The 23,269-nt window shown below is 42.9% G+C and overlaps 1 protein-coding gene across 2 annotated transcripts; it reads left to right on the top strand.

Moving 5' to 3' along the window:
* The first annotated feature begins 6,856 nt into the window (after positions 1-6,856).
* On the top strand, positions 6,857-19,735 carry LOC138149028 (WAP four-disulfide core domain protein 5-like). 2 transcript variants are annotated; one of them, XM_069071844.1, is made up of 4 exons: positions 6,857-7,039; positions 12,211-12,351; positions 12,468-12,608; positions 17,989-19,735. In XM_069071844.1, the coding sequence occupies exons 1-4, from the start codon at positions 6,955-6,957 to the stop codon at positions 18,198-18,200; spliced, it is 579 nt and encodes a 192-aa protein (XP_068927945.1). In that variant the 5' UTR covers positions 6,857-6,954; the 3' UTR covers positions 18,201-19,735. The 2 variants fall into 2 exon arrangements, with proteins under 2 accessions (XP_068927945.1, XP_068927946.1); XM_069071845.1 differs by lacking the exon at positions 17,989-19,735 and adding an exon at positions 15,078-15,578 and having other exon boundaries at positions 6,863-7,039.
* Positions 19,736-23,269: the final 3,534 nt, after the last annotated feature.

The raw sequence follows: 23,269 nt of genomic DNA, 5'->3' as shown, positions 1-23,269 counted from the left end.
AGACTTACCCTATACTTTCCTCACAGGTCTGTTGTGAAGAAAGCACTTTGTAAAACTAGAATTTATAAACATAACATAACATAATGTGATGTGATATATGATATGACATAATGTAATGTAATATAATATAACATAATATAATAATATATTAATGCTAGTCCTGTAGTCAGAAGGACCTAAGTTCGAATCCAACCTCAGCACTGCCAAAAGGTGAGTTGTTATCACTCTTTTAGTTTTGATATTCTGTATGCCAAGATCTCTTAACACTCCCAAGGAAGGCAGCGATTGTGTTAATGCTAGGAATGCAGGATAACAATTCCCCAGGTCTCCCTCCACCTCCTTTTGATCTTGCTAAGTGAAGCTCTCAGGGGGATATGCATGGCCTACAAGGGGAAAGATGGGAGCTGGAAAGAGTCAAAAGGAATTTTCTCAACCCAAATCTGATAGTAGACTGGGATCAGAGGATGGTGGGGGAGGCACAAAGAAAGGAGTTTAAAAAGGCAGACTTAATATGAGCCCAAGTGTTTCTCTTGGCTTTTTCTGTCTGTCTGTCTGTCTGAAGGCAGGTGTGGACCAGAACTAATTAAAAAAAAAAAAAAGCTGAAATAGCTGTGGCTGGAAGCCCCAAAGCCCCTCCCTGAGGTTCAGAAGCCACAATGTAAGTGAAGTTCAGCAGAATCCCAGCAGAGAGCAGCAGACAACCTGAAGAGAGCAGCCCAGTGGGCAGAGCCCTGTGGGAGACCATGTGAGCAGCTTGCCGCACACCAGGCTGCTTCTAGTGGGCATGACCAGAGCAAATGAGCACATCAGTCGCCGTGGGCCGGAGTCAGTGACAGTGACAGAGAGGTGGTTCGGTGGAGATGCTTTCAGAAGAGTGTGTTCCCATGGTTTTGCGTGCTCCTAGACCAGCAGTGGGGAACCTGTGGCCTTAAGGCCATGTGTGGACCTCTAGGTCCTCAAGAATGGCCTTTTGATGGAATTCAAACTTCACAGAACAAATTCTGAATTCGGTCAAAGGACCACCCTTGAGGACCTAGAGGTTCAAATGTGGCCTCAAGGCTAAACGTTCCCCACCCCTGTCCTAGACAATACCTGTTACCTTTAGGGTGGGTAGGTGATGCAGAGAATGGAACCCTGGTCCTGGAGTCAGAAGGAACTAAATTCAATCCCAGCCTCAGACACTTAGCTAGCTGTGTGACCCTGGGCAAGTCACTTAACCTCAATTTCCCCATCTGTAAAATGGGGATAATGGAGTACCTACTTCTAAGGGGTGTGAAGATCAAACGAGATAATATTTGTAAAGTGCTTAGCACAGTCCCTGGCACATGGTAAATGTTGTTATCATTGTCTTCTCAAGGCACGTCACTGTGGCCATGCTTGTTCTGAACACGTGCTCCTCTTCGCACTGGTGGTATGATCTAGAGGGAGAGCACATCAGTGTGTGCATAATTTTACTTGTTATTTACTTGGCTATTACTTTTTCTTTTAAATAAAGTGTCTTTTGGTAGAGATAGCTATGTGGTATAGTAGCATTGGGCCAAGAGTTGGGAAGATCTGAGTTCAAACCCAGCCCCAGACACTTGCTAGCTGTGTGACCTTGAGCAACTCACTTAACCTCTGTCTGTCCCAGTTCCCCCCCACCCATTTTTCAAAATGGGGATCATAAGACCACCTGCCTCACAGGGTTGTTGTGAAGATCCAATTAAATAATGCTTGTGTAGCACTTAGAACAACGTCCGGCGCATAATACCTATACTTATTAATGATTGTAGTTAATTATATACCTATAATATTATATTATTATTTTATTATATATAGTATTATATTATATTATTATATAATATTATAATTAATTCTATACCTATAATATATTATTATACATAGTATTATATTATTATATATCATAATTAATTCTATACCTATACTTATTAATGCTTATTCTCTTTCCTTTTCTTTCCCTTGCCCTTCAGTGAAAGGAATATTAACAGAGCATTGGGAGCCAACCTAGATTTCTGTAGATTTACACAGCACCTTGTATGCATTATATCCTTTGATCACAGGCCTTCAAGGTAGAGGGTACAAATAGTTACCTTCATGGAGCAGTTAAGGAAATGGAGGCCTGTAGAGATAAAGTGACTTGTTGACGGTTATGAAATGGCAGAGCTGGGACCCAGGGCCTCCAATTCCAAATGTGGTGCTTCTTCTATTACGTGATGCTGGATTCTAAGATGTCTTCCAGCTCTAGCATTCTGTGAAAGCAAGGCTTCTCCCCACCCAGCTCCAGTCCCTGACTGCCCAGAACCCTTAATTTCTGGCCTAGGTTGAGAGACACCATCCACATGGCCAAAAGAGGAAATGCCACACCCAGAAAACGGGCACCTGAGGACAATCTGAATCTACTCATCCTCATCCCCTTCAGGAAGCCTGCCCTGATTTATGATACAGTGTGTGTGTGTGAGAGGCGGAAATCTAGTTCTGAAATCAGAAGAAATGATGCAAATGGCATTTCTGAAGATGATTACTTCCTGTGTGACCTTGGACAAGTAATTTAATCTCTCATTATTACCTGTACGACTGTAGGCAAGCTGAGCAGTCTCTGGGCTTGTTTCCTCCTCTCTGAAATGTGAGGGTTAGATGGCTTCTGAGGTCCCTTCTAACCCCAGATTCAGGGTCCTCTAATTCCCCTTGTCCCGTTTTACAGCTGAAGAAACTGAAGTTTCCTCAGACAGAAGTTAAGTGACTTGCCTGGGGTCACAGAACTAGTAAGTATCTGAGTCTGGATTTGAACTTGGGCCTTCCTGACTCTAGGTCGAGTGATTTATCCACTGCACCATGTAGATCTCTCAGAGGAATCTCTGACCTCCATGGAGAAAGCTAAGGGGATCCCATGGTTCTTCCTATACAAACTTCTTATTCTCTGAGCCCTTCCCCACATTGGACCAAACTTATCATTTGAAGGGAGAGTTGACTTATTTCTTTTTTTTAATATATTTTATTTTATTTATGCTTTTTGGAGGGGGAAGGTAGGGCAATTGGGGTTAAGTGACTTGCTCAAGGTCATATGGCTAGTTTTTGTTTTAAGTGTCTGAGGCCGGATTCAGGTCCTCTAGACTCCAGGGCCAGCGCTCTATTCACTGTGCCACCTAGCTGCCCCAGTTGACTTATTTCTTATTTGTTTATTATTGATCTTGAGAGGGAGCCGATGAAAGGTAGTAGAAGGATTATTGAACTGGGGGGGGGGGTTCAGGAGACCCGGTTTAAGGCCTGGTCAAACCTTAAAGTCCTATATAAATGTCAGTAATATTTATACACACACACACATAGCCTTTATATTTCCCTTCTAGTTATAAAAACTATGATCCATGATTCAAACCTTAAAGCACAATGTCAGTGTGAGTCACTGTGTGAGGTTGGGCAAGTGGCTTCCAATGGGACTGAAATTTCCTCATCTATGAAATAGGGGAGGAAACTGGGCTGAATGATCTCTCTTCTAGTGTCTAAGGTTCTTTTTCTCTCTAGATGCTGTGACTCAATTCAGTCTAGGAGGTCAACAAACCTTAAATGTTTACAATGTACAAGGTACTGTGCCCAGGAAACAAGGACAAAAATGAAAAACAGCCCCTGCCATCAGGAAACTTAAATTCTACAATAAAAATCTAGAGATAATAATTTTACAGATGAGGAAACTGAGGCCCAGAAAAGGTAAGTGGCCTGCCCAAGATTGTAAGTAGCCAGGATAGGCTTTGAACAGGTCCTCTAAACTCTGAATCCAGACTTGTTTTCTTATCTTGGCCCCAAAGGATTTCTCAGCACTGTAACCTATAGTCCTGAATGGGTATACCCTTCATTGGGCATTTGTCCCCTATACTAAGGTTACTGGTGTTCTTTCTGTGTGTAAGTTTTGTCTCTTCAAAAACAGGCCCTTTCCCTCACCAGCCTCACAGGAGGCATCCCTGTCTGCCAGGGAGGGGTCTTATCTTCAGCTCTGAACAATGGTGAAGCACCTAGCAGGCACCATCCAGCTGGTTTGGTCAGGTACAGGCTGCCACCAGAGCCTCTGTTTCCTTAACCCTTTCTGCCTGGGTTCAAATATTGCCTTCATTATTTCATTCCCATGCATAACATTTGGCAAGTCACTTAGATTTTCTGGATCTCAGTTTCCTCATCTGTAAAATAAGGAGGTTAGACTAGGTGACCTCTGAGGTCCATCTCTTCAAGCTCCAAATCTGATTTAGGTTTTATCAGGGCTCTGAACCCTCTCTCTACCTAATGGGGGCTGATTTCTATCACTCCCCTACTTCTTCCCCCACTTTGGGGCCAGCACCTTTATCCCATGGGGGAGTCCAGTACCAGGACAGCCAACTAGAACTTGGACACAAAGGCTTTTTCAAAGGATCTTAAAATATCAGAGCTGTAAGTTAGAATACAAAATGTTCCCAGTTGACACATTTAACATCTACAACACAAAATGTTTGTATAGCAACCTAAAGGGAGATCTTCACATGTGTCCATCTTTGAGTGATGTCCCTAGTTCAAAGCCTATTTGGGGATATGCCACTACTCAAAACCATAGATCACAATATTCTATTAATATTCCTTTCACAAGAGGCTAAGTGACTTGCCCAGGTCACACAACTAGTAAGTATCTTAAATAGAATTCAAACTTGGATCTTCCTGACTCCAAGTCAATATGTACCCTAGCTTCTCACTAGAGAGAAATAAATAGTAGTCAGGAGGACCTGAGTTCAAATCCGGTCTCAGACACTTACTAGCTGTGTGACCCTGGGCAAGTCACTTAACCCTGACTGCCTTCCCCCCCTTCAAATATGTGTGTGTGTATGTGTGTATAAAGTGCTTTAAAAACTTTAAAGTGCTATATAAATGCTAACTAATATGATTATCTGAGATCATGGGGGCTCCAGGCCTGGTGATGAGAGCGAATTTTTCTTTTCAGAATCCTTCAGTGTCTAAGGAACCTAGGGTGAGGGTGAGGGGAAACCTTCCTTATTGCCATCATCAGAGCCCAGGCCTGTTGACACTCACAAAGCCTCTAAGATTGGGGCACCTGAGCCCCACATGCATAATGGAAGTGATCCTAATCTCCTTTGCCCTTGGGAGAGCTGGTCCAGAAAGCAGGCATTTCAGGGCCCCCTTTATTGGCTACCACTTGGGGTAGCATTCAGGTTAAGATCTCTAAGATGGGGAGGGTGCTGCCCCCAAGGGCTATAGACACAGTGGAATCCTCATTTCTCACTCTCTTCCTACAGCTAGCAAGTGGGGGATCCACCTCCTACAGTCCAGGAAGGAGAAGGGAATTCCAGAACTTTGTCTCATTCACCCGTTCACATCTGGTAGAAGTCAGTGTCAGGAAGTCACAGCTGTGGTCTAACCTGAATTTCCCATAGAGCCATCTAATGGCTCACAATGACATATACAATATTTTAAGGTCTAGATCATAGATCATAGGATTTATAAATAGAAGGGAGACAAGCACACATGTGTATATATGACCATACATAGAAAGATATATATATTGCTTTTTGGAGGGACAATTGGGGTTAAGCAACTTGCCCAAGGTCACACAGCTAGTAAGTGTTAAGTGTCTGAGGCCTCAGGTCCTCCTGACTCTAGGGCCGATGCCCTATTCACTGCGCCACCTAGCCGCCCCATAGAAAGATATATTAACAGCCCTTTGAGGCATGTATATTATATCTATCCCCCATTTACAGAGCAGGAAACTGAGGCTTAGAGAGTCCATCGTTACATAGCTAGAAAAGTATCACTGGCTAGACTCAGATCCACAGCTGACTGATTCCAAGTGCATCACTACCCACTAGAGGGCCCTATCACCAGCGGTACTGTGTTTAACAACCAGTTCTCCACAAGAAAAAAAAATGTAAGCACATCATACTGTTAAGTTTTAATCTGCATTACCAACATTTTCTTAAGTCTAGGCAATCAATAAGACAGTAAATCAAGCCCGGATTTATAGTGTTTATTATAGATGTTCACACTAAAAATGTTACAATCGGCCCTCGTGAGCTGGGTAAGGGTCAAGGAGCCCAACCTCCTGATTTTATAGGCGAAGACAACCTCACCCAGCTAGGAAATAACAACTTGAAATTCAAACCCAGGTTCTCTGACTCTACAAATGTTATTATTCTTATTTTACAAATGAGGAAACTGACTCTTGCCTGATTGTCACCTAGCTAAAAAGTATCAGAATCTAAATGGGGACACTGCCTCCTGAATCTGAGTCTGGCACATTCCATGCTATACAAATTACCTTAAGTTCATCTACTAATTTCTTTATATTCTGTCCTCTGGACAAATGGATAAAAGGACAAGATGGTTACCTCCTTTGGTTTTAAAAACTTGAGGGTCTGCCATCTTTTGGCAGAGGTGGTGGTAGTAACAATGGTGACAGAAGCAGAGAATGACTGAGCTGAAGGGGACAGTAGAGGCCATCTGGCCCGAGTCTAGAGAAGAAAGGTGATGTGGTCCGACTGCACAGCCCAGGGCCCCTGACTCTTTTCCAGAGTTCTTTCCAGGAGGTCAGACTAAAAGCCTTCTCCTGCTCACATCCCCCTTTTCTTCTTTATTTCACTGTGCCCCCTCCTAAAGATTTTGTCTTCCAAGTTGAAAATCTAGGTCTCAGGCAGGTAAGAGGTAGCTTTGGGGAAGCCCTGGGAGGGGTGGAGTTGGAAATGAGCTGCTCATGGCCACATTCCCAAAGGTTTGTGTAAGTCTCTACTCCCCTTGAGGCCCAATCTTGATCTCAAGCTTGGGGGTGGAGGTGGGGGTGGGGTAGGGTGTGCCCCAGAGGGAGGAAGGAGGCATGTGCCCTTCTTTCCACTCCCCCTTCCTTGACGCAGTCATAAATCTAGACCCAAAGTTCTTTATTACCAGATACCCCAGGCTTTGCTTGACTCAGGCTGGGTCCCAGAGGGCAGCATGAGGGCCCAAGGCCTTCTTCTTTTGGCATCCCTATTGGCCCTGGGCAGCCAGTTGCCTGGTATAGTAGGCTGGAAGAAGCATGGTAAGTTTGGGGGGCTGTGGGGCTGGGGAGGTGGTAGAGGAATGGGCCATGCCCAGCTTTGCCCCATTTGGCTTCCTAGCCCTGGTCTTAGGACTTCAATGGCTTACATTGGGCTCCAAGACAAAGTGGCACTTGTCCCCTTGAGTGGAGGCCATGCCAGAATATATATGTATCTTTGGGTGTCAATGCATGTGTGATTCTATGTATTTTTGCAGGTGATTATATCTTTGTGTGTCTGTAAATGGGGCTGTACATATGGGACCTGTATATATTGACTGATATATGCATAGATCTGTGTTCCTCTGGGTTCTTCTCTCTATGTTTGGGCTTATATGTTGCTGTGTGTCAGGGCACATATATAAATGTATGTTGATCTGGAGATGGAAGAGGGGAGATAGGGACATGGAGGCAGGGGAACGTCAGGCCAGGGACACTTTTCCAGGATGCATGGGCAGGGAAGATGAGATACTGCCCTTGCTGGTGGAGATGGGCCAAGGAGGGGGAATGCTGGATTTCTTTCTCAGATCCTGATCTCTGCCCAGGGCACCCACAGGATTAAACATGGAGCTCTGTCTGGTGTCGGATAGGTGGGAATATGGGGTATTCTGTGGCTCTGATAGGTCTCAGGGAGATCAGTCTGGGGGTGTGGGGACACCAACAATTCACCAGTGATTGCTTGGGGGTTGTGAGAGACTGAAGGATGTTGATGAAGGCTGTGGGAGAATCAGGGACTCCATTTGCCAACTCAGGAATCTTTTGAAGCTATGGGGCATGTCTCAGAGGTAAGGATAGAGGAATTTGAAGGTCTGGGGCAATATTAGAAGGCTCTGTCTAGGGCCTGGGAGGGAAGGGTAGGGAACTCTGTTTGGGGACAATGATCTGGGAACTCTGACTGGTGGAAGGCAGCACGTGAGGAAGCTTTCCCTGAGGGTATCAGGAAAATCATGGCGGAGAACTGATGGAGGCTGTGAAAGGAGATTTGAGTACTTGATCTGGGACCTACTCTGGGACTAGGAAGTGGGGGATGACTAGGCTAGGCTGCAGGGTCCAGCCAGTGCCTAGACCAGGCAGGGCACTAAGCACAGCTTGCTGCCAAGACTTTTGGGGTCAAGGAAGTTGCATGGCAGGTGCCTCCCTCTCTGTATAAAGGTTAGTATCTGAAGCCTTCCACACCCTCTTAGGATATTCTGACCTATATTAGAGGCTCCCAGAGCCTGAGCATCACAGAGCCAAGTCTAACCCCTTTCCCAACAGGCCTGGGAACCCTGCACAATTGCTGACTAGAGTGTGGGGAAGGGAGGTACTTCACTGAAGGGGACGGGAAAGCTCAGAAACTGAATGGTTGAGACCCAGTGACTGATGAATTAGGTCATTCTCTAGAGTTGTGAGAAGCCCAAGGAATGGGACATGGCATCCTTAAGGGAGATGACAGACCTAGCATGTTTCTAAATCATTTGGGGCATCTGGGGTTTCCCTAGAAAGTAGAGGATGGAGCTCTAGACATTCTTAAGGTATATAAGGAGCCCTGAATAGGAGACTGCACCTTGGTCCCCTCAGTAGACCTCAGTGACTCTGGATGCTTGGATCCTCATTCTTACCCTGGGTGAGTATCGGAGTCAGTGGTGCACTTTGGAGGCTTTAGTCTATGTCCTTCAGCATCAAGGAGAAGCCCAAAGGTGAAGGGAAAAAGAAGGATGGAAGGGAGAGGTTACAGTATAAGGCCGAGTACCATTGAGTAGTGTCTAAGTGTGGAGTAATCATAATTAGGACAAACCTGAATGGCAGCCAACTCTTCTTGGAAGGCAGGTCTGGTGCAGCATTAAGAAAAGAACCAGGGATAGTGCAGGCTGATTGACTGAGCTTAGGGAACTGCCCTGGAAGCAAATTTTGTTCTGGACATCTATCATCACTATCTTCACTTCACTATCATCCATGCCACTCCCATACCTGTTAATGCAGTCAAACTACTTCCAAACAATGTTTGCATTCCCTCAGAAATCTCTGAAAGAACTAAAGGAATGTATTTCTAATTAAGAAATGCCAAGCACTGTCACAAGCCAGTGGGGGAGAATTTTGTCCAAGGTTGTCTGTCCAAGGTCCCTAACATCCTACTACACACACAATGGCATAGTTGTGTTTGTCTGTGAATGTATATTATAATAATCTTCTATCTGGTCCTCTTTTCTTCTCCATTCCATCCTTTGTATATCTGTCAAAACAACCCTAATCAACAAATCTTTCTGCTCAAAAACCATCAGCAACTTACTATTGCTTTTGGAAGAAAATAAAAACTCCTTAGCCTGGTATTTAGTGGCTTTCACAATTTAGTTCCAACCTCTCTTTCCAGAATCAGCTCACTTTACTCTCCTTCACACTCTTTTTTCCAGTCAAACCGAACTATTTTCTTGTCCCTAAACTCAACTCCTCTGTTGCCCCTTGGTGCTCCCTCCCCAACCATTCTCTATGCCTGGAAAGCACTTCCTCCTCATTTTTGCCTGTTGAAATCTTCTCCTTCAAAGGCCAGTTCAAATGCCACTTCCTTCACGAAGCCTTCCCTTATGACTTCCAGATGAAGGGGATTGTTCTCTCAAATTTTCCCAGAGCATTTTGTCCAGTCTCTCCTTTGCTTTTAGTACCTGTAGGTCATGTGAGTTCAAATAAAGCAAAATTAAATTTAGTATGAATTATAAAATAATACCAGGTCACATTCAATGCAAACCAAAATTCAACTAACTTGAGCTAATTGAGGGTTTTAACACATCAATTTGTACTTGCCTATCCACCAGTATGGGTGTGGTGTGCTACTGCATGCCATCTTACCAGCAGTTGTGTTAATTTTTTTCAAAAATAACCCTAAACTCGTGATGAAAAATGCCATCTACCTCCAGAAAAAGAACTGGTGGAATCTGAATGCAGATCACAGCATACTAATTTTTACTTTTTTTTTTTCATTTTTTGGGGGGAAAGGGTGTCCGTGCTTTCTTTCACAATGTGACTAATATGGAAATGTTTTGCATGATTGCATATGTATAATCTATATCAATTGCCTACTGTCTCAAAGAAGGAAGGAGAGAATTTGGAACTCAAAATTTTAAAAAAGGAATGTTAAAAATTGTTTTTACATGCAATTGGGAAAATATTAATTTTTTAAAGTAGCTCCTAACAAAAGGAAGAAAAACTCAGATGGAAACACTACCAGTGCAAAAAAGAAGAGACTTGTTATTACATTAGAACAAAAATTCCATGTAATTGAACAGTATGGACATGGTCATAGTAACTCCAAAATAGAATGAGGTGTCAGATTTCCTGAATGTAGAGTAAGGAATACTATAAAACACACAGGCAAAATAAAAGAAAAAAGGTAAAGTTCCATCAGCTTCTTGTGGTTTGCAAACAACTATGAGGAAGAGAAGTGCTATTTCAATGATAGAAATTTTCACTATATGGATTGGACATCACAAAAAAATTGCATTCTTCTTAGCAGAGCATCCATCAAACAAAACCTTCAAGTTTATTTAAGGCAGTGAAGGAGATTGGAAGTGAATTGGATAATGAAGAAACTTGCATGGAGGGCATTGGTTAGTTTGATCACCTTAAAAATAAAGTTTAATTGACTACCATTAAAAACTACTGGGGGCAGCTAGGTGGTGCAGTGAATAGAGCACTGGCCCTGGAGTCAGGAGGACCTGAGTTCAAATCCTACCTCAGACACTTGACACTTGCTAGCTGTGTGGCCTTGGACAAGTTACTTAACCCCAATTGCCCTCCCCCTCCAAAAAAAATTACTGGAGAAGTACCCAGTGCAGATGCAGATGAATTAACTAAATTCAATAATCCAAGAAGGTGGATACACTAATCAAGGGATTTTTAATGTGGATGAAACAGGCTTATTCTGGGAAAAGATGCTTTCCAGCATTTACATTTCAAACAAAGAAAAAACTCAATCTGAATTTAAAGTGTCTAAGGATCACCTAACACTTGAATTGGGAAGTAACAGAGAAGGGGATTTTAAGTTTCAACAAATGCTTGTTTGTTCTCAAAATCCTCCCACTCCGAGAGGCTACAACCTCCTAGTGCTTTTGTGGCCAAATAAAAGCATGGCTGACTAATGCTGTTTTTGAAGACTGGTTTTTTAGTTTATTTTCATCTAGCTCACACACAAAAAAATTGTAAGTACAACATCACATTTGAAATAATGCTTAAGTTGTCCAACTGTCCTGGGTTCATTGTGTGAGAATGGGAGTATGTCATCCAAGGTATTTGAAATGTGAGCAGCTAGTTATCAGTTGTTTTTTTGTCATGTCTGATTTCCTGTGACCCCATTTGGCAGATACTGGAGTGATTTGCCATTTCCTTCTCCAACTTATTTTACAGATGAGGAAACTGAGTCAAACAGGGTTAAGTGACTTGTCCAGGGTCACACAACTAGGAGGTATCTGAGGTCAAATTTGAATTCAGAAAGAGGAGTCTCCTTGAGAATAGGGACTATAATTTTTTCACCTTTGCATACTCAATTAGTCAATTAGTAAACATTTATTGAGCACCAACTCTGTGCTAAAAATTGCATTAGATGCCAGAGATACAAAGGCAAAAATGTAACGATCCCCGCCCACAAGGAGCTTACATTCTATAGGAGGCGACATGTACCTATACTAAGACTACATATCCAGAGGGTTTTACAAAAGTATGGGCTTAATGCTTATTAAGTAAAATATGTTTATGTATATATATATATATATATATGAGAGGCTGAACACTGAACACGTGTGTATGTGTGTGTATATAGAGACAGCATGGTGTCATGGAAAGAGCAAAGAGTTTAAAATCAGAGGTCCTAAGTTCAAATCCTAGTTCAGCCGCTTGCTGCCTCTGTCACCTTGGGCAAGTCATTTAACCCCTTTGAGACTCAGTTTCCCCCTCTGTAAAATGAGGCAGTTGGGTTAGATTGACCCTGCGATCTATGTGTTTATGTTTCTGGGAGTTTGCATAGAGATGAGTGTTTGTGTGTGTGTCACATATGGCTCCTCAATCAGACCAAGCCTTGAGCAGCTCTGTCCCTCTCTGGGACTGTTTCCTACGTGGTCAGATGTGGAGGTCAAACTCCATGACCTCCAAGGATCACACTCTTCCCCACTTCTCTCCACCTCTAATTGTCTGTGATTCTCTTGCAGAGAAATCAGGGGGTTGCCCACCAGACGATGGGCCATGCCTTCAAGCCATCCCAAACCAATGCACAATGGACTATCACTGCCCAATCGGGAAAAAGTGCTGCTCTCGGGCCTGCTTCCTCCAGTGCCTGCCTAAAGTCATGGGTATTTCTGTGCTTTGCCTTCTTCTGATGCCCTCCCTCTCCTTGTACCCCTGTTTGGCCTGGCTTGTTAGTTCAGGCCTCTCTCTCTCTCTCTCTCTCTCTCTCTCTGTGTTTCAGTAAAGTTGGGCCGGTGTCCCCTAGATCAACTGCGCTGCCTCAGCCCCATCCAGCACCTGTGCAGTCTGGACAAGGATTGTTCTGGCAACAAGCGATGCTGTCCTGGAGCCTGTGGCCGAGATTGTAGGAGCCCGGTCAAAGGTATCTATTCCCCACCTCTCCCCCCGTCCCCCATTGGGGAGAAGTTTGTTGCCTAGTTATTCCTTCTGAGAGCTGCTAACAATGGCTGGCCCAATATGGCAGCAAGGATAGATTTTTCTCACAATCTGAGTGGGAGAAGGGAGGGAGCAGTGATGGGGAGTGGGATTTCTCTTGGGGGCATTGAGACCCATGTCCAGAAGCCTGGGGTGGAGAAACCTAAGCTATTAGCCAGAGGTGAAGTCATAACTTGAGTGCCTAAGCCCTCTTATGGTGGAAGAGGCATGTTGGGTAGGTCATTTAACGTCTCTTACACTTACTTCACTTTCTTTTTCTGTAAAATGAGAGGGTTGAGTTAAATAGATTGCTAGGGTCCCTTCTAGTTCTGACATCCTGAAACTGCCCATTACAGATGGGTCCGGCCTATTGGGGAGTCAGGGCTAGATTTTACTTCAATTCATCTTACCAAACCTTTATTGAATAACCACTATTGGTATGTGATGGGGAAGAACGAAGGCAGGGTACCATAGTAGGTACTGGATTTAGAATCAGAGGATTGGGGTTTAAATCTAGATTTTGTGAATTCCTAGCTGGATATTATTGGTCAAGTCAGTTTTCCTCTTAGGGCCTCAGTTTCTCCATGTGTGAAATGAGAAGGTTGGACTAGATGACTTATAAAGCCCCTTCTTGTCCTAAAATACTATGTCAAGTGTGTGTGCTACCCATGTAATATGTGCATATCCACATGGATTGTCTAAATGTAGTTTGTGGAGAGACTTGGCTAGATATCTCAGGAATCTGGCCTGTCCCTCTCCAAGGGAGACTTTGACTCCTGACTGGAGAGGAACAGCACAGGCTGGCTGCTGCTCAGTTTTCTGCTGAGAGTGGGGCACTAGACATCTATCTTGCTGGTCCAGCTTCAAAAGGAACAAAGCCACTAACTTCCTTGGTTGCTAATGCTTAAGGAGAGTAGCACAAATATACATCTGTGGGCTTAATTCTTCTCCACCAAATGCTAGTTAAACAAATAGTGAATAGGGAGTAACTCCATTTACCCAAGCAGATAGCTAATAGAAATAGAACTTCTACAGATCAGAATATACCAGAAAATCCTTAAGTGAATGGCCTTAGATAGGAGCAAGCTAGTATCTCACTCAACCAAGAGAGAGACCCTGGTCTCATCCAAGGGTCTCATCCAAGTCTTTGAATTCTCTAGGGAGGCAGACTAGAAATCAAAGATATTTTGAGGGGTTAGCCTCCCCTATACTTGATGCTTTCATAGTCATTTTTCTCTCTCCTCCCCATAGTTGGTCCCAAAGAGAGTCTGGAACCATATGTCCTCTCTCAAAGCAGGAATGAAGAGTTTCTTCTCCAAAACTATTTTACCAGCTCCTCCCCATTCATCTCCCCCAGCACTGTCACCATCCTCTCTGACAATTAGGAGAATATCATACAAAGTGCACCAGGCTTGAAACCTGCATTCTAACTGAAATTTCCGTGATCCTATGTTCTCAGAAAGTCCCATCATACTTTTATATCATACTCATATGTCTCATTATTCCCCCACCCCAACATACACACTAGATTATAAATTCCTCGAGGGCAGGTACTATATTATTTTTCTTTTTATATCCCCAGTGATTAACACAGGGCCCTGTATAATAGTAATTACTTTGGATTACTATGGATTTCTACTGTAGATATTTGTTGAGTAGTCTGAAAGAGGCATAAGACAGATATATAACTATGATACAAGGCAGAATGTACTAAGTGCATAAAAAAGACCCCAAGTCCAGATGAGAATCAGAAGACCTTATCTAGTAGGAGTATCAGGAAGGGCTTCACTGAGGAAGTGGTATTACTGGGGCTCATCTTGGAGGGAATCCAGAAGCACATAGAATTATAGAATGGCCGAGCTGGAAGGAAGTTCAGAACACAGAATGCTAGAGATGGAAGGGTCCTTAGAACAAAAAATGTTTAAAAATTAAGAGAAACCTTAGAACAGGGGTGGGGAACCTGCAGTCTTGAGGCCACATGTGACCCTCTAGGTCCTCAAGTGCAGCCCTTTGACTGAATCCAAACTTCACAGAACAAATCCCCTTAATACAAGGATTTGTTCTGTAAAACTTGGATTCAGTGGAAAGGCCACACCCAAGGATCCAGAAGGTCACATGTGGCCCCCAGGCCTCCAAGTTAGAACATAGAATGTTAGAGTTAGAAGATCCCTTAGAAATCCTCTAAATAAACCCCCTTCTTTTTATATAGAAGAAAGCAGAGACCTTGAGTCTTGGGCTCTTTTCCCAGACTTCCCAGTCCCCTTGAACTAGCTGTGCAATCCTGGGCATTTTATCAAACCTTTCTGGCCTTTAGGGTCCTCCTCTGAAAGATGGCTAGAACTGGTCTGATTGTGGCCATTTCTGTTGAGGCTACCCAGACTCCATTCAGAGACTAACTTCTGCTTTATTTCCCCAGGCTAACTCCTGCTCCTTCTCAGGACCTCAGGACTGGGCTCTAGGCAGGACCAAAGGCAGGATATGTTCAGCCCCTCCCCCAGCACTCCTGGGATGAGACAACGCTGCATTGGTCATTCTCTCCCAGGGTACCACCTTTCCTGAGAGTGGAGGGGATCCAGGGGTGGCCTCTCCTTGCCATCACCTGGGATCTCTATCTTCTGAGATGGGGGTGCCATTTTTTTAAACCCTTAAGCAGCTCCCTGATGAGTAGAGGGAGAACTGAAAGGACCCAAAACAGGGAATGAAAGTTTGTCTTCCCAACCCTCCCTGTAAACTTTCTGTGAGACTTGGGGCAAGTCTCCTAACCTCGCAGAGGCTCAGTTTTCTCTTCTGGAAGATGGTGAAAATTCTTTCCTCTGTCCCACAGCTACAGTCTTGGGTGGGGTGTGGAGGTGTGAGGGCTTTTCAACCTGCCCACACTGCGAACTCAATAAATTCTGGCATTGTTTGTGTCTCTGACCATGGATAATAAGCTTTGATTAATAACCTGTAAGTGGAATGATGGTAAGGAAGTGGAGGCTGGGGGCGGGGATGAACCCTTAAATTGGGAGTCAGGAGACCTTGTTCCAGTCCCACCTTGGCCACTGTGTGACTTTGGGCAAACAATAACAATCCCAATAATAGAAAGCACTTCAGCTATGCTATCAAAGTGCTTTAAGGTTTGCAAAGCAATCTAGGCATGTTATCTGCTTTGAACCTCTTAGCAACCCTGTGAGGTAGGTGCTATTATCAGGAAAATGGGGCTCAGAGGAAATGAGACTGGCACAGGGAGAGAATTTCAACTCCAACTATCCTACCTCTTCTTCTAGTATGCTATTGATTCTGCCACCTAGCTTTCTTTCCTTCTTTGGGCCTCAGTTTCCTAATCTGTAAAATGAGGGCTTTGGTCCCTAAGACTCTGGGATTTGCAAAGGAGGTGAGAGGGGTGTGGAAAGGACCTGGTATTGGGGCTGGCACTGAGGTCTAGGGGTTTAACCCACCTCTCTTCCTGCTATGCCCTAACAAGGAAAGCCTGATGAGTCTTAATTCATTATGGCACATTCCCCCCACACCCCATACCTGCCTTGTGTTAAGTAAGCCCTTGGAGGTGAGGAGGTATGTATATAGTTTCTTAATCTCTCTTTTTAGTCAGGATTTAGCCAGGGTGGCATCTAATAAAACAAAGCATAGCATACAACAGCAGATTAGAGTCATCTGCTACAGCCCTACCATCTTACAGACACTGAAACTGAGGCACGGGAGAGGGGCTTTGTTGTGTCCCATGTCACATAACAAATTATGTTGGGACTAGAACTTGGGGCTGCTGATCACCTGGCCAGAGTGCTCTCTTCCTCCCATCTTGCTGCCTTTTTTTACCTGCCTGTCTTCTCTAGGGCCCAGCAGATAGATAAGCAGCCACTCATAGCCTGCACACCAGAGGGAAGAGAATGCAGTGTGAATGCTGCCTATCTTCCCTCGGCCTCCGAGGCCTGGGATGTCCCCAGTGGGCATAAGGGCAAGTAGGAGGCTGAGAGCCTAAAGCTGGGGGTGGATGGAGAGGCAGGGGGCACTGGAGCCAGCCTCAAGAACTGTTCAGTTTGGGGTGTGGATATTTGTATCTCAGATATGAGCAAACCACAAATCAGGGTTGGATTGTTCTATTGATTGTTTAGCTTGAGAAAGTGATGGAGAAAATATGAATGCTGTAGATTAAGCCAGAGAGCCAGTTGTTAAACATTTTCCAGCACACCCCATTGAAGTGGCCCTCCCTGGGTTTGGGGGGGATCCCTGATGCTTACTAGAGCAATTGGCTTAGCTTCTCTGGGCCTCAGTTACATCATGTGTAAAATGAGGTGGCTGGATTAGAAGGCCTCTAAAGTCCTTTACAGCTCCAAATTCTATTAATCCATTAAAGGTCCAGGAATCTCTCCCACTAACCAGGTCCCCACAAATCAAGGCTCCCTCCACATTAGGCCAGGAAATACTCCAACTAATTCAATTAAAAACTGGTTAAATGCCTATGATATACAGAATACTAACCATGCCCCTAGGACATATACATATAATATAATGTGTATATTATAATATATACCCATATGTATAGATACAAATATACATGCATATGTATGTATATATCTGTGAATGTGTATACATATATATGCATACACATATCTATATGTCTATATATCTATACATGTAGATATATAGCCATAGATGGATAGATAAAGAGATAGAAAGAGATGGAAAGAAAGAGAGAAAGAGAAAGAGAGAAAGAAAGAAAGAAAGAAAGAAATAGAGAAAGAGAGAGAGAAGGAAAGAGATAGAGAAAGAGAGAGAGAGAGAGGGAGGGAGGGAGGAAGGAAGGAAGGAAGGAAGGAAGGAAGGAAGGAAGAAGGCCTTGATGCCAATCTCCAGTGACCTGTGAAGATCCAGCCTATAACTCACTTGGTCACTCTGACCAAGTCACCTCTTCTTCACTGGCCTTCCCACTGATCAAGTGAGGTTTCAATGATTTCTAAGTTTCCTACCTGCACTGAAAGACAGAAAAATAGATATATTGAAGCATTGAACATTTAAATCCTGCTTGGGGATGTGGACATAGTTTGTGCTAGAAAGACAGAATTGTTCTCTTACTGTTACAAGATACCCATTGTGGGGGGGGGCAGGGTATTCTAGAAATATTTGTAATATAAAAGTAAAACATCAATAAACAAAAAAGTAAAACTAAATTGTGCCTGTTTAAAAGATAAGTTAGAATACCACTTCAGACATTTTCTAGCTATGTGACCCTGAGTGAGGTCTTTGAGTCCTCTGGGATTCAATTTCCTTATCTGTTAAACAAGTGGCTTGTACTCAGTGGTTTCTCAGGTCTCTTTCAACACTGATTCTAGGATTTCGTGATGCCAAGCTCGATGCTGAAAGCAGAAGGTTCTCTGGGCAGAACTGGAAGAGTCAGAGGGGACATACTGGGTATGCTTGTCCTGGGAACTGGGAACGTATCCCAGGGCTAGGATGGACCAGGCCGGAAGAGCTGGGAGTCTCCATCGCCAGTGAATCATTGGGCCCTGCACCCTTCTCCACCATCCCTACCTCCCACCCTTAGCCTCTCACCTCAGTTGACTCATCTCTCTTCTGGGCTCTTTGTGTCAGCCACTATCTTCAAAATGCCAGTCATGACTCAGCAGTCAAGACATTTCCTCCTCTTTTCTGATGGCCAACTGCTCCATTTCACTCCCTCTTCCCACAGCTACTTCTCAGGGCCAGATGCTATCTAAGTGTCTTGTTCTCAGTTCTCTCCCTTCCTCCCTAAAGGCCTTGGAGCTAGTATCTTATAGATTTCCAGAGCTCTCTGAGGAGTAACCATGTTACTATGCAAACTAGGAGACCAGGTCCTGAAGCCAATCTCCAGAGACCTGTGAGGATTCAGCCTATGACTCACTTGGTCACTCTGACCAAGTCACCTCTCCTTCCCTGGCCTCCCCATTGATGATGAAGTGAGGTTTCAATGATTTCTATGTTCCCTTCCTGCACTGAAAGTCTAACCCAATGCTACTGCATGTTTTGGGGGCGAGGAAAGAGTCTAGACCTGTGATTCCATTGATGTAGGGAAACCTCACCATGGAAAACACTCTCTCCAATGCAGAATAGCAACTCATTTATTCTGTGTTGATTTCTTTCTGCTACCCTCCCCCTATCCCCACCCTAGCAGCTATTGCTATTCCTTTCCAAAATCACCTTATATAGGGTAGGGACTGAACCTGTGATCTCACTGATAGAATGACAAGGAAATTCACTCTACTAAAGCAGGTCAAGCTGTAGAGAACATTTACAAGTTAAATAGTTTAGTTTGTCCAGGATAATAGAGTTAGCAGGGGTAATTGGGTGGCCCCTAGAGTACTAGGTCTTAATTCAGGAAGAATCATTTTCCTGAATTCCCTCAGATACCTCCTGGCTGTACCCTGGGCAAGTCACTTAACTTCATTTGCCTCAGTCTCCTCATCTGTAAAATGAGCTGGAGAAAGAAATGGCAAGCCACTCCAGTATCTTTGTCCCCAGGTTCTGCCACAGAGTAGGTACTTAATAAATGTTCATTGATTGATTATGTGTAATTTAAAGGCAGAGTATTGTCTAGGGCACTGAGACTTGCCCAAGGTCACACACCTGTGTGACTGATTTTGGAATCAGATCTGCTGCACTTTAAAGACAGATGTCTATACAATATGTCATGCTACTTTGCATATAGTAAGCATTTAATGAATGATTGGATTTTAAATTGCATTGAGTTCTAAGTTCTCTCCCAGTTCTAACATTCTATGTGGTTCATGTTCTCAAGTCCTTTCCAGCTCTAACAATCTTGTTTTTTTTCTTTCTAATTTTAAATTATTTTATTTAAATAGTATTTTACTTTTCCCCAATTACATATTAAGAATTTTTTTTAGCATTCATTTTTACAAGAATTTGAGTTCCAAATTTTTCTCCCTCCCTCCTCTCCCCTCTTCTGAAAATGGTAAGCAGTTTGATAAACTTTATACATGAACTATCATGCAAAACATATTTCCATATTTGTCACGGCTGTGGAAGAAGAAAAGGATCCAAAGGAAATAAAACCATGAAAAAGAATAAAGTGAAAAAAATATGCTTCGCTCTGCTGAGTTCATCAGTTCTTTATCTGGATATGGATAGTCTTGGATCATTGTGATGCTGAGAAGAACTGAATCATTCACAGCTGATCATGACACAATGTTGCTAATAGTGTGCACAGTGTTTTTTTGGTTCTGCTCATTTCACTTTGTATCAGTTCATACATGTCTTTCCAGGTTTTTCTGAAATTTGCCTGTTCATTTTTTTCTTATTGTACAATAGTATCCCATTATTAGGTTCATATACCACATCTTGTTTAGTCATTCCTCAATTGATGGATATCCCCTCAAATTTCCAATATTTTACCACCACAAATAGGACTAAATTAATATTTTTGCACACGTGAGTCCTTTCCTCTTTTTTATGATCTCTTTGGGATACAAATCTAGTAGTGGTATTGCTGGATCAAAGGGTGTGCACAGTTTGGTTGACCTTTGAGCATAGATTGCTCTCCAGAGTGGCCGGATCAGTTCACAATTCCACCAACAGTGCATTACTACCCCAATTTTCCCACATTCTCTCCAACATCTAGCATTTTCCTTTTTTGTCACATTATCCAATATGATAGGTATAAGGTGGCACTTCAGAGTTGTTTCAATTTGCATTTCTCTATTCAAAAGTTATTTAAAACACTTCTGCAAATGCCTATAGATAGCTTTGATTTCATCTTAAAACTTCCTGTTCATATCCTTTGACTATTTGTTAATTGGGGAATGGCTTGTATTCTCATAAATTTGACTGAGTTCTCTACATATTTGAGAAATAAGGTATTTATCAGAGACATTTTCTATAAAGATTGTTTCCCAGCTTTCTGCTTTCCTTCTTTCTTTCCTTCTAATCTTGGTTGTATTTGGTTTTGTTTATACAAGAGCCTTTCAATTTATTAGGATCAAAATTATTTATTCTGCATTTTGGAATGCTCTAAATCTCTTGTTTGGTCATGAATTCTTCCCTTCCCTTTAGATATGATGGGTAGACTATTCCTCACTCTTCTAACTTGATTGCTTCATTGTCTATGGTACCTGTTAGGAAGATGTAGTTTCCTTTTTTATCTCTTTCAATCAGGTATATTTTTGCTTTTACTTTGTCTGAGATCAGGATTGCTGTCCCTGCTTTTTTTTTTAAATTCAACTGAAGCATAATCAATTCTGCTCCATCCCCTTACATTTACTCTGTGTGTGTCTGTCTACTTCAAATAAGTTTTTTGTAAACAATATACTATAGGATTCTGAGTTTTGATCTACTCTGCTACCCACTTCAGTTTTATGGGACAGTTCATCCCACTCGTATTCTCTGTTATGGTTACTGCCTGTGTATTTTCCTCCATACTATTTTTTCTTCTGTTTGTCCTCTCTCCTTTCACCTTTTCCCACCTCACCAGTGTTTTGTTTTTGTCTACCACTTCTTCTGATCTGTCCTCCCATATGTCAGTCCCTCCTCCCACTCCCTTTACTTAATCTCCTCTCTTCCTACTCCCTTGTTGAGCAAGATAGATTCTACATTCATTCAAGTGATTGTGTCTATTTTTCCCTCTTTGAGTCAGTGCTGATGAGAATAAGGGTCAAGCAATACCCATCTCCCACCCTCCCATCTTCCCCTCCACTGTCATAGGTCTCTCTCGTCTCTTCACGTGACATAATTTACCCCATTTTTTACCTTTCCCTTCCTTCTGAACCCTTTGTACTCCTCTCTCTCATCCCTTAACTTTTTTCATGTCATTACCTCAAATTCACCTTATACCCATACCCTTTGTCTACGTACGTTCCTTTTATCTATACTGTTAGTGACACAATTTTTAAAAATTACAAGTATAATTTTCCTGTGTAGCGATGTAAACAGCTTATCTCTATTGAATCCCTTATGTTTTCTTTCCCTTTTTCCCTGTTTATGTTTCTCTTGGGTCTTGATATTGGAGGTTAAATTTTTGGTTTAGTTCTGGTTTTTTCCTTATGAAGGTTTGAAATCCCTCTATTTCGTTGAATGACCATCTTTTCCCTTGGAGTATTATGCTTAATTTTGCCAGGTAAGTGATTCTTGGTTGTAGTCCCATGACTTCTAATCATTTAATGTTGCAGCTGCCAAGTCCTGTGTGATCCTGATTGTGACTCCCTGACATTTAAATTGTTTCTTTCTGGCCACTTGTAGTATTTTTTTCCTTGACCTGATAGCTCTGAAATTTGGCCATAATGTTCCTTGGAATTTTTATTTTGGGATCTCTTTCCTGAAGTGATTATTGGATTCTTTCAATGCCTATTTTGCACTCTAGTTCCAGGACATCAGAGCAGTTTTCCTTGATAATTTCTTGAAAAATGCTGTCCAGGTTCTCCTTTTGATTATGACTTTTGGGTAGTCCAATGATTCAGATACTACCTCTCCTGAATCTATTTTCCAGAGCAGCTGTTTTTCCTATGGTGTATTTTTAAATTTTCTTCCATTTTTTCATTCTTTTGAATCTGTTTTATTGATTCACGTCTCATATAGTCATGAGCTTCCACTTACTCAATTCTAACTTTTAAGGTGTTGTTTTCCTTGATTAACTTTTGTACTTTCTTTCCATTTGGCCAATTAATTATAGTCTTTAAGGAGCTGTTTTCTTCAGTGGGTTTTTGTAACTACTTTTCCATTTGGTTAATTCTACTTTTTAAGCAGTTTTCCAGGCTGTTGAATTTTTTTTCATGATTTTCCTGTATCACTCTCATTTTTTCTCCCAATTTTTCTTCTATCTCTTTTATATGATTTTTAAGCTCTTCTTTGAGCTCTTCCATGAGATCTTTCTGGGCTTGAGACCACTTCCTGCTTTTCTTTGGGGTTTTGCCCACAGGTGTTTTGACATTGTTGTCCCCCTCTAAGTTTGTGTCTTGGTCTTCCCTGTCATCATAATAACTTTCTATGATCAGATTATTTTTTTTGTTGTGGTTTTCTGCTCATCACTTTTTATTTTTTGACCTTTTTCCTTTCTTTTAAATTTGAGTTCTGCTCTCAGGGTAGAAGGTACACTGGATTCTGTGTGCTCGTAGCTGCAGACCCTGGCTGTTTTGTTTACCTGGTGCTGCACTGATGTTGCCCTGAGGCCCATGGAGGCCCTCACATCTGGTGCTGTGCTTCGGGTCGAATCAGTGTTGGCTAGTGCTGCTGGAGACTATAGGGGCCTGGCAGCTTACCTGGTGCTGAGTTGGGGTCCTAGTGGTGGTGTCTGGAATGTGCTGGGGCCCATCAGGGTGTTTCTGTGTTTCCCAGTGGTTACATTGAAGCACTTGGGGTCAGGCCTCTGGAAGTTGTCTGTTTGCCTGGGACTGTGCTGAAGTGTAGCTGAGTGGTGTTGTCTGGCAGCTGCTGTTTGCTTAGACACCCATATAGTTGACATCTACCCGTTTGGCCTGGGCTATGCTGGAGTGTAGGTGGATGGTGCTGGCTGGCAGCTGCCTGTTTGTTTAGACACCTGTATAGCTAGCATCTACCTGTTTGGCTTGGCACATGGAGGTCTAGCTGCTGGAGGATGCCTGTTTGCCTGGAGCTATGCTGAAGCATGAC

This window comes from Petaurus breviceps, unplaced genomic scaffold (genome assembly GCF_028583685.1).
Source record: "Petaurus breviceps papuanus isolate PSGF00001 unplaced genomic scaffold, PetGlider_PUasm1.0 90845, whole genome shotgun sequence".
Classification (NCBI taxonomy): Eukaryota; Metazoa; Chordata; class Mammalia; order Diprotodontia; family Petauridae; genus Petaurus; species Petaurus breviceps.
Note: the sequence above shows the minus strand (reverse complement) of the source record. Positions and strands in the feature narration are given on the sequence as shown.

Excerpts from the sequence above, each read along its gene's own strand:
- LOC138149028 (XM_069071844.1), top strand. The coding sequence starts at position 6,955 with ATGAGGGCCCAAGGCCTTCTTCTTTTGGCATCCCTATTGGCCCTGGGC. Across the intron at positions 7,040-12,210 it reads AGTAGGCTGGAAGAAGCATG|AGAAATCAGGGGGTTGCCCA; the intron begins GTAAGTTTGGGG and ends ATTCTCTTGCAG. Across the intron at positions 12,609-17,988 it reads TTGTAGGAGCCCGGTCAAAG|GATTTCGTGATGCCAAGCTC; the intron begins GTATCTATTCCC and ends CACTGATTCTAG.